Source organism: Mobula birostris, chromosome 10 (assembly GCF_030028105.1).
Source record: "Mobula birostris isolate sMobBir1 chromosome 10, sMobBir1.hap1, whole genome shotgun sequence".
NCBI classification, from domain to species: Eukaryota; Metazoa; Chordata; class Chondrichthyes; order Myliobatiformes; family Myliobatidae; genus Mobula; species Mobula birostris.
In genome coordinates this window covers 121,931,623-121,943,051 of record NC_092379.1, presented here as the reverse complement: position 1 = coordinate 121,943,051, position 11,429 = coordinate 121,931,623, and the positions used below count along the sequence as shown (strand labels likewise).

Below are 11,429 nucleotides of genomic sequence, written 5' to 3'. Positions count from 1 at the left end.
CTTAGGCACATATATATTGTAAGTTTTCACAAACAAAACTAAGTGAAGCGTTTTATATTTAAGAAAAGCCATAACACATTTTATTGACTTCCAAAACCTGAACACCAAAGTGCGCTAAAAATCCTTTATGTAGCTACCTCATCGTGTCAGACCAGACTCTTAAAGTGAAACCCCAACTCATTGTCGGTGGTTGTGAATTATGTACATTTTCACCGATTACGTTACCCTACTATATATCTAGGCTGCCTAAGACCTTTGCACCAGTACTGTATGAGAATTGGAAAAAGGAGCAAGAAAGAATGTGCTCTTTCTTGCTCCTGTTATTTAATTTGTCCTTTGAAAAAGTGGAATATTTTTCATTGTCTTCATTGGTAGAATGACTGCTCTAGTTGTGAGCTTCTCCTGGTGTCCAGAGCACTAATGTTTTAACTTTTATTTGTATTGTTGGTGATAACAGCAATGCAAGTTCATAAGAAATAATTTTGACCGATGAAAACAGTGATAAGCCAATAATGATCCATCATTAATTTTTATTTTTGTAGAAAGAACAAATAGAATATAAATGTGCTTATTAACACCTGTGCGGCTCAAACTAAGTTGTTCAGTTAAATATAATTGCATTTTCTATCAAAATACCTAATAAAATTTTTATTAATTTATATACAAACATTTTGATATATACACATAAAAATAGGACTCTCAATGAAAGATATGGTTGTCATTTTTAACCCATTTCAAGCTATGTGATAAGAGACACAAAACCTGAAATACAACATTTACTATCAACACTATGATATTTTGTTTGAATTTATCACAGTAATATGCTATTTCCTTATCAAATAAATTAAGAGTACAAGTAATTCAAATACAGTGCATAAAATGGTAAATAAAAGCAGTTGATGCGGGTGGAATTTATTTTTAAATGGCTGTTAAAATAATTTGTTAGAAGGATTCTTAAAGACTGATGCTACATCCTTAAATTTCACGCCAACAATTTTTATATATTTATTTCCTTCTTCTCTGAAGATGGCACTAGACTAAGTTTTAGTTCATTGCTGGCATGGTACTTTGGTACACCATTAATTTATATCTGCAGCTTGTTAAGAAGCCAATTCATCAGCACATATAGTTATTGTGGAAGCCAATCCTGATTTCACCCAAGGTTCATAACTGTCTACTTTCGAGAAATACCTACTGATAGGCAATTGGATTAAAGAAATGCTCATTTTAACACTTTCGCAATTCTGAAGCAAATTCGAATGACAGAGAGCCAAAATTGCCTTTGTGATATTGTGCCAAATGATCTTTTATTGTGGAAATCTCAATATGTATGCTTTCCCTATCCATAAGTAGTAAGCACGCTAATTATTTTTATCAGAAAGTCATAATATGATGTGTCACAACCACTGAATTTCTGAAAATTTCTGAATAAACCAATACTTTGTGATTAGTGAATTTGCTTTGTTTTATGTTTATGTTGTTGGTTACATCCAAAAGGAATTGTCAAGTATTAATACAACAGTGAAGCTAATTGTTTTCCAAAACTTAAAATAAGCAGGCTTTCTACTTCTTCATTGTTAAGAATCTGCATATTAAACAGCTAGATTTAGATAGTCTATATAACCTATTTAGAGGCTGAGGCAGATCATCAACCTTAAGAGTGTGCAAATACTATAAAATATCACAATTCCTCATTTTTCAATCAATGAAACAAAGTAGTTCTGGAAATATTTTGGAAATATGAAACAAGTTTCCAACTTTAAAATCGAATAGTACTGAACAACATATGACATATTCATCTCCTAAACAATACATTTAAAGAGCTTTCAAATATTGAAAACCATTAAGGTTCCTTGAAATCTTATATACACAAGTATATAAATCCTTAAAGCACTGGATAAGAAATGGTTCCAAGTCACTTCCACTTGAACCATTTGCTTTTTCTCATTATGTTAAGAAAATATATTTTAAGTGGAAAAATATTTTGCAATAATTTAATTCTGTTAATCTGTGAAAATGTAGACTCCTGAAAGTTAATATTTCTGCACAATTATTTGCATGAATAAACACATATTATTTCATTCAGTAGTGCTGTGGATAGTGTTTCCCTTTCAGATAAAAATATAGTTGAGTTTTTCCTGAGGTTTCCATTGTGGCAAAGGAAACTCAATAGGAAATGCTGAAAAACCATTAGTGAGAATTTAATAGTGAACTTCAAGAGTCCCAAGTTAATAATAATCCAGGCATTAACAATAGTTACTTAAACATTAACATGAACACTTTGAATATTCCATTTAAACTTGCACCAAATATTTCCTTGTGCCCCCTGTTCATCAGGGTATGTTTGATTTTGTTATATGAAAGTACTTAAGTACTTCTCTCAGACAGCTTACCTCAACCATGTTAGCATTGGAACTCAGTCTATAGAAGGAGAATCAGGAAGCATTTAGTAACACAAAGACCTGAAGATGAGAGCACTACACTGATATCAGTTCTTAGAGGAATTAGTGCCAGATCTGTAGGTAGAGGAGCAATCCCAATCAGGAGGTAGCTGGGTCAGAATGAAGATAAGGAGGAGTTTTGAAGTTAGAGTTGTCTGCTGGGGATGGTGTTTGATCTATGAGGACAGGTCAGCAGTCTGTTCTTCGGATTAGTGAGTAGCATCTGATCGGGTAGTGGGGGAGTAGTGGGATCACTACTGACAACAGGACAGTGAAGTACTTATGAAAGAAGGTTGTCAGGTTACTTAAGGGACCCACCTGAGATCAGTTTCCAGTGTACACTGCCTAGGCAGGTCTCTTTAACATAGTCACAAAGAAGACCTCACAAGCATTAAAAGACTATTTCTGCCTGAATGGGCTACAGATGGGATGTCCTTGTACACATCAAATCAAAACATCTCCAGTTGTCGAGGTGACAGATGGATGGAGTTCCCAGAAATAAAACTGAAGGCCTGGTGCAACTCCCAGTAATAAATAATAGATAATAATAATAATAATAACTTATTTTTGAGCACTTTTCATACAGATGATGTAGTTCAAAGTGCTTTACAATGAGGTAAAGTGCATACATGAAAAGACAAAAAGATGTTAGTTAAAAGCAAGTTTTGAGCTGGTGCTTAAAAGTGTTAACTGAGCCTGCATCCCCTATAATTTTAGTATTCAATTCCACAGTTTAGGAGCGTAGCTCAAAAAAGCTGACCTGACAATAATCTTTTGAGGGCCATTGTTCAAATTTAAGAGATCAGCAGGGAAGACCTGAAAGCTCGAGCAGGATTATAAAACCAAAGCAATTCTGTGAAGTACTCTGGTCCCAGACCATTGGGAGCTTAGAAACAAGTAAGAGAACTTTAAAATCAATTCAAAAAGGTCGAGGAAACCAATGCAGAGTGGTTGGGAATAAAGTCTTAACATTATCAAAGCATCATGCTTTTTGACACTGAATACAGTTCTGCGGCAAGACCCACAACTAATCTTTATTTGACATTGTATCCTCCAGTTGGTTTACTTCCCAGTTAAAGATGAAGTCTTCATTAGAGGTGCTGTTGGATTTTATGTACTGTTCTTGGCCTGGTTCAACAGTCCATCGCTCCATTTCAAGTTTCTATTTTAATGACACTTAGAGTTAGCCCTTCTTTCTGGCATTCACCGTTGATTTTTACCGGAGCTGTATCTGCCTCAGAACTCTCCCCCTCAGCAGGCAGACATAGCCGGCAGCATTCTCCCGTTATTAATGATATCACCGATCCAATCAGTAGTAGGCAAGCCAGTGCAGATATTATAACTAGAAATGGACTGGGTTTCTTGATGCTATTAATCGGACATTCCCCTTTGCGATTGCGAAATGAAATGACCATTGAAGAATCATTGCCACTTGGGTAAAAGCAATGAGTATTTCCCACATCAGGTATTTCAACCTTAGTACCATTCAGTAACTCCAACCAAGTCAATGCACAACAGTCGAAATCATTTCCACTCAAGTACAGAGTTTCAAGAGTTTGAGACAGATTTCTAATGACCTTATCCTGAAGAAGCTGAAAATTGTTCCCTCGAATATCGAGGCTTTTCAATGGGGCGCATCCAGTACCATAAGGTAAAATGTCTAACTGATTATTTGACAGATCCAGATCTCTGAGATGATTCAAACATGTCAAAGTTACCTTGGAGGTTTGGATCAAATTCCACCTTAAAGAAAGATATTTCAAAGAGTGTTCTAAACCTATCAGAGCCTGATCAGGCACTTCAAGGTTTTCATTTCTTGAAAGGTCCAGGTATACCAAAGGAGTTTTATAGAATGTGTACGGTGCCAGGTGGGTAATGTTATTTCCATCCAGCTTGAGGTACTTAAGGGAAGGGATTTCAGAAAAAGACACGCAGCTGGTTTTGATCCTGTGTGTCCCCGTGGTTATGTTCTTCAAATTACAAATTCTTAGATTGTTGTTGGCAAGATTTATTTTTTCTATTCTTGGCAAGACTTTAAAAAGTTGGGAGGGTAATAACTGAATGGAATTGTTTTGAAGGTACAAGTACTTTAAGGACTGGAGAAGGTTGAGGCTATCCACTTTGAGCGATATATTCGTAAGTTCATTGTCACTCAGATCCAGAGATAACAGCAAGTTTAATTCATCTCCATCTTCAATATTAAAATTCTGAAGACAGTTCCCACTTAGATTCAGTTGTTGAAGAGAGCTGAATTTATTCAGAAAGCCATGTGATATATCTATTAATGCATTGTTGCTTAAATCCAAAAATCTTACTTCAGACAAAGTTGAGTTTGCATTGTTGTTGAGTAGTTTACTTATTCCATTAATTTCTTCATATCTGTTTTTTATATCCCATTCAATTGAGTCATTCAATGATTCGGGTGTTACACTGATCAATAAATTGCCAGACAAGTTCAGATATTTAATCTGATGAAATTTTGGAAGAAGTGGAAAATGAAACAACCTGTTGTGACTCAGATCGAGCACTTGAATCTGATATTCTTCATCAGTTCTATTTGTTATGAAGAACTCAATACCATTTCTGCTCATGTTCAACACTTTAAGTTTAGAAAGATGAAAATCGGAAATGCAGGCAAGAGAATTCATGGCTAAATTCAGTTCAACCAAGTCTGCTAAACATTCAAAGGTCCCTGTTGATATTTCAGTAATATAATTTCCTTCAAGAGAGATATATTTTAAAGACTGCATCCCACAAAGCATATCAGCTGTCAGCTTCACCAGTACATTACCAGACAAATTTAATTCTTCCAGTGAAGATAGGTTTTTCAGCTGTTCAGCAATGGTGTCACTGTCCCAATAATTGTTTGATAGATGTAATACTTTTAGTTTCTTTAACAGGCGGAATGCTCCATTCCTTGATGAAAAGTTTCTGTTCAGCAGGTTATTTGACAAAATAAGTACTCTCAGTTTATGCAAATGTCCCAAAGAACCTGATGCAATGGTTTTCAGCTGGTTACAACAGACATCCAGGTATTGCAATGAACTGAGGTTTAGCAGTGATTCCTCTGTCAATGCTGTGATTGAGTTGTAAGATAAATCGAGCTTTTTAATTGTCAGCAGTGAGAGATCAGGCACTTTGGTCAGGTTTCGATATTGACAGGACACATCATGGTTTTTCTGCCAAATAAGATTTTAAGTAATAAATAATTTCTTCTATGCTTTTTTGAAACAGCTGATTAAGACAACAGTTTTTATTTAACACTGACATAATGAAAGCAGCTGATATTCTTCAGAGGTTATGCTAATTGATGGAAGTTAATACATGTTCTGCTGCTTCATAAATTTTAAAGAGGGAATGAATGAGTTACAGTCATCTTTTCCCCAAGCTTTAATTTCACCCCACAGGAATTGAACAGCAATAATTTCTTTAATTAAAATTTTGAAATTCAAGTGCTATCCTTCTTCAGAAACAAAATGCTTAAGTGATTAGAACAAAAGTTTTTATTACTTCTTAAAGGGTTCGCCAATATAGAAAAGGAAAGGCAGTTCAAAATTAAACACAGAGATCATGAATACAGAATTATTTTCTCTACTATTGTGTCAATGCCATGAACTATCTTTTTTTGGAGAGGATATCAGCTTTAAGATCCTTGAGTTATGTGCCATTAAACTTCAAACCAGACCATCCCAGGGAAAGGAGAGCAAAGCTCTTGGTCACCAACTGATAGATTCCAGAGCCACAATAAATTCTTATGTCTAGGATCAAGGTATTCCTACTTATTGTATGGGTTGTGAGAAACTGTTAAGTTCTACCCTGTATTGAGAGTCATTTAGACAACCGCACAAAGTGGCAGGGAATGGAAGATATACTGCCAGCTATGCTCAGGCAGATGGGATTAGTTTAATTTGGCATCATGGTTTTAATGAGCTCTTCAGCCCTGTGAGCGTTGGGCTCTGAGGATTTTACAGCACCTGAATTAGATAATTGTTGTTTAATGAGAGTCGTTAATTGTTTAGCATTCCTTGTGTATTTCTCCAGCGACTCACTCTTAGTAATGTGCTGTCTTGGTGCTTTCTGCTTAAGCTTGTTAAGTTTGTTTTGATAGGCTCGGGGATTTTGTGTTACTTGTATTATTTAAGCGGATGCCCAATTTGTGCTAATTGCGGGGTCCTAGTTTTGAGAATGTTACTTCTCGTGGTGTCACTCGGGCAAGCCACCAATGTTCTTTTGGAATTATTATTAATAAACCCTCGTCACCTTCTCTACATCAGAGTCTGTCTTTCCTCTGCACTAGGGTTCTGATATTGCCAGCGCACATCGTGACAATGGTTGACACAGTCATCATTCCTGTGCTATGCTATGCCATGTTCTGTTAGTTGGTATGAAGGTGCTTATGGCCATAAAAGATATGATTGTACTGTGGTCTTTTAAACTACAAACAAATCTGCCTTTTCATACCATTCTGCAATAAAAAACTATGAAATAGAAAGATCTGTATCTTAGACAGGTCACTTTGTTGAAGTGAATGTTTTCATGCCGTGAGATTTCAAATTGAATTCCATTTTATGGAAATTAGGCAGGTTATGAACAGAAAACAATTACTCAAGATAGAAGTAAAATATTAATAATACTACTAACCCAAGAATCCATGCAATAAATGGTGGCTCATATAGTTTACCCAAACTGGATGTCTACCTGCAATTTTCATGCAGGAAGGTACTTTTATGAGTTAACTCTTCCCAACATCTTTTATCTACACAGAGAAGGTAGATCAGAAGTTACACCTGCTAAAACAGAAATTTCTGCCACAAAACCAGAGCCTCAGAAATATTAATCTCCTAAGGCATTTTGCATCACTGACTATATGACATGCCATAAAATGACCAAATTTTCTGGATAATGTACTAATAATTAGCAAATTTGCATTCCTCCCACTATTGATTCAGTGAATAATTCCATCAAAAAAGGAGGTAATGAAATATATTCACAATACATTAAAACACCCAGTTTAGATTATGGAAAATTTGTTTTAATTAAGCATTTGAATTTTGGAAATTATTTTCCCCTTATTACAGCCCATTAAAATTACGAAAGCAAAATACATTTGACAAAGAGAAAAGGTGACTTCGAGCCATACCATCAGACAGACGCTGGACACGGCGTAGGTCTCATTGATGCCAGTTGTTAGAAGGCAGGACGCTGCCATAAACCACAGGAACAGCCAAAGGTTCATGTCTCCGCCCCGGACAACAAAAGAATGACATATCTGCACAGTGAGTTCAACTTATCCCTAGATCCAAGTGTATCGTAATCGCGGAAACTTGTCTGATGGAAGTTGTTGACGTACAACGTTAACGCCTGACCAAACGTGAGCGAAAGTATCTCAGAATAGAATGGTTCCAACAAGCCTTCACAGATCACAGACCTAATTTGGATGTTAATTTCCAAACAATTAAAGCAACTGCAAGACACAGAACAGATCAAAGGGACGATTTTGAACCCAGAAGAAACTAATCCACTAAATATCAACAGGAAATTATGGGCGATCGTTGGAAAGTCTAGTATTCAAATTCCTATCTATTATTCGAAGCATGTAACCCGTTATTTTTGGATATATATTGATTTTTACCTATATTTACACGTTTGAGCGTGAGTATACAAGATCGTGTGGCTGTTTTGCATTAGTGCGTATGTATGGGTCTTGCAGTTGATAATTGTGCATGTTGTGTATGTGTGTGCCTGTATTCACCAGTACTGTCACCAACGGATGGCACCTGAATAATGATCTATGCTTTTGTCTGCATGTTTGAGACTTCTTAATATACGCGCTTTTGTATGTGTGTGCGTGCGGAAGTATGTGTCGGCGTGTTTGTGTGTTGATACGTTTGTACATACGTCTGTGCGTTTTTATACGTGTTCTATTAGTGTGCTTATGTTTCTAAACGGTGGGTATTGTAGTCAAGATCCGATAACCCTTAATTAGCTTTGAGGTGCGGTGCCGGCCGATTGTTTTGAACCGTGGAGTTTATCTGCAGCGCTGTTGAAGAAGGGGTTCGAGGATTGCGACCCAATACGATTGATGCAACAACATGTAAGTGAGGACGGCGTAGAAATCAGAAAGGATAGTGTTTCCATGTACAATCTGTTTGGTGGCGATAGTCGGGCGTTTAGAGGGTGACTTGCAGGAAACTTGGCCATTTGCTGCTGTATATTTTGTTCATCGTATACAAGACTTTTTTTTAGTTGTACATCTGTGTCTAATGCATTTCCGTGCACATCTTTCTGTGTTTTTGTATGAATGCACATGCGTTTCTGTGCAAGATGAATACGTCTTTTATTTGCATACTAGCGTGCATATTTGTATTATTGTTTGTACGTGCTATCTGAATCTGTCACTTGGTTCTCTGAGTGTGTGTGTATTCACATCTGGGTGTTTTAAGTTTTGCATGTGGGTTTACAATAGTTCATATCTATGTGTGCATGTTGAGTGTGTGCTCTGTGTACAATTAAATGTTTTGCGTGCATGCATTTCAGTAAGATTGTCTGTTTGCCCCTCAGAGGCGTTCATATTAACAAGAGATTCTGCAGATGCTGGAAATCCAGATAAACACAAAAAGAGCTGGTCGAACCCACCAGGTCAGCCTGCATTTATGGAGTCGGCGTTTCGGACTGAGTCCGGATGATATTACACAAAAATCCAATTTATGTTCAATTCAGCTCAGTCTGGGCCGTTGGAAATTGCAGTTTTTTTTCCGTGACTGATTAATTTTTCCATCACATAAAATTTAAGCCATAGAGAATCTTCGGAGTAAGAGGAATTGAGTGTTATTCAAGCTGACCAACCACGTTTCATTGACCCGGTGGCGCAACATGAGCTAATACACCGCCCACTCACAGAGAAGCAGTTAGTGACGAATTGTTTCACAGCTATTTACTTCCTCTTCTTCACCTTACCAACATATCTTGTTTTACTTCAGGAAGTGTGGCTTGGAATCGGATCTACTTGCGCATGTTTTATGAGTTTACTGGCCCCCCGATCAGCTCTCGCCTCCAGGCGGCTTGAGGCCGCTCAGGTTCAGGCTGGTAACCTGGGAACAGCGCAGGTTCCCCCGCCCTGGCATAATCCGTCACCCCTGCCGCTATCCGTGAATCACTTCCTGCTGGCCTGTGGTTGCTATCATGTTGTCATGGTAAGGATCAACGTGATAATGACAGAGCTCGTCACAAGCTCAGAGTATGTCATTGTATACTCCCCTGAGATTCGTCAGCAGGCGCTCACAGTCAGCGCAAAGAGACACCATCGAATCAGTGAACGGAGAACCAATGTGCAAAAGACAACAAATTGTGTGAATACAAATTTAAATAAATAACTACTGAGTCCATGAATTGTCGTGTCCTTGAAAGTGAGTCCATAGGATGTGAAATCGGTCGTGTTGGGGTGAGTGGAGTTTTCCCCTCTGGTTCAAGAACCTGATGTTTGAGGGGTAATAACTGTCCCTGCACCTGGTGAGCCTCCTTCCTGATGGCAGCAGCGAGAGGAGAGCGTGGCCTAGATGGTGGGAGGGAGCTTCCCTGCGGCGGCGCTCCTCACAGATGCACTCAGTGGTGGGGAGGGCGTTACTTGTGAAGGAGCTCTTTTCGTGGAGCTGCCAATGTGAACCAGAACTGCACCTTGAGGACAAATAATCACAATACGGTCTCTAATTGATTTTTGCCCATTTTTATGGATTTTTCCAAAGGATTTTAGTGGGTACGCCAGTTTTTTAAACACTATATATGGTTTACGAAGTGAGAGCCATCTGTCGGGCTTATGTGGAACTGCAGGCTTGCCGCAAAAGAATTGCGCAGCTACCGGCATAAACTGTTGGAAGAACTCAGCAGGTCAGGCAGCGTCTAGAGTAGGGGTTCCCGACTTTTTATTATGACATGGACTATGGACAAGGTGTCCGTGGACCCCTAATTCTGGAGAGGAGTTTCCGGCGGACTCCTGTCATCGGGACTGGAAAGGAAGGGGCGAAAGCCGGAAGAAGAAGGTGGTGTAGGGGATGAAGTGAGAAGCGATGAAGTGAGGTGATAGACGGAAGATGAAAACAGCTGAAGAAGAAGGGATCTGATAGGAGAGGAAGGTGGACCATGGGAGAAAGGGAGGGAGGAATAGAACCAAGTGGGAGGTGGTAGGCAGGTGAGAAGAGAAGAGCCAGAATGTGGAATGGAAAAGTGGGGGGGGGGGGGGAGGAGGAGAAACTACCAGAAGATAGAAAAATTGATGCTCATATCATCAGATTGGAAGCTATACCCAGACAGAATTTGAGGTGTTGCTCCTCCAACCTGAGAGTGGCCTCATCATGGAAGTAGGGGAGGCCATGGACTGACTGTCACATCAGAATGGGAATGGGAAGTGGAATTAAAATATGTGGTCACCGGGAAAACCTGCCTTCTGTGGTGAATGGGGCAAAGGTGCTCAACTCTGTCGGGTCTCACTGACACATCGGAGGCTGCACCAGATACCGCAGACAACCACGACAGACACGCAAGTGAAGTTTTGCTTTACCTGGAAGGACTGTGCAGGTACTATTGGCTTTACAAGTGAAGCAGTTATCTAGTGAAGATGAATTCACCTCTATCTATCGCAAGGACTCACCAACTCGAAAGGTGTGGCCCTCTAACACTAACATCTCCTGTGTGACCCAATGAGCAGGAGATGGCCAACTCAGAGAACAAGTGCATCTCCTTCTGAAGCAACAATTGGAGTACCATTCTGAGGAATGTTTTGCCAGCAAGGATGAGCACACAAATTTCTGCAACTCTCCTGTGGGTATAGAATCCCAGCACATATGTCCTAACCCTGAAAACTAAAGATGTTACCATTGCAGACCTCTAATCTGACCCTGGGAACCCTCATGGATGACTTCAATGGATTAGAAAAGATGCAATCCACTGACAACATGTGAATTTCTCTGGTAAACAGATGGGTGACACCTGTTG

At 38.7% G+C, this 11,429-nt stretch overlaps 1 protein-coding gene across 1 annotated transcript; it reads right to left on the bottom strand.

Moving 5' to 3' along the window:
• Positions 1 to 570: 570 nt before the first annotated feature.
• Positions 571 to 8,241, bottom strand: LOC140204297 (transforming growth factor beta activator LRRC32-like). Its single transcript, XM_072270899.1, has 2 exons — positions 7,582 to 8,241; positions 571 to 5,620 (listed from the first exon to the last, which is right to left on the bottom strand). The coding sequence occupies exons 1-2, from the start codon at positions 7,675 to 7,677 to the stop codon at positions 3,596 to 3,598; spliced, it is 2,121 nt and encodes a 706-aa protein (XP_072127000.1). The 5' UTR covers positions 7,678 to 8,241; the 3' UTR covers positions 571 to 3,595.
• Positions 8,242 to 11,429: the final 3,188 nt, after the last annotated feature.

What these genes read in the sequence shown, in the direction of transcription:
- LOC140204297 (XM_072270899.1), bottom strand. Translation starts at nt 7,677, where the DNA reads ATGAACCTTTGGCTGTTCCTGTGGTTTATGGCAGCGTCCTGCCTTCTA. An exon ending in TGTCCAGCGTCTGTCTGATG is followed by an intron (nt 5,621 to 7,581) that starts GTATGGCTCGAA and finishes CTTATTTGGCAG; the next exon opens with AAAAACCATGATGTGTCCTG.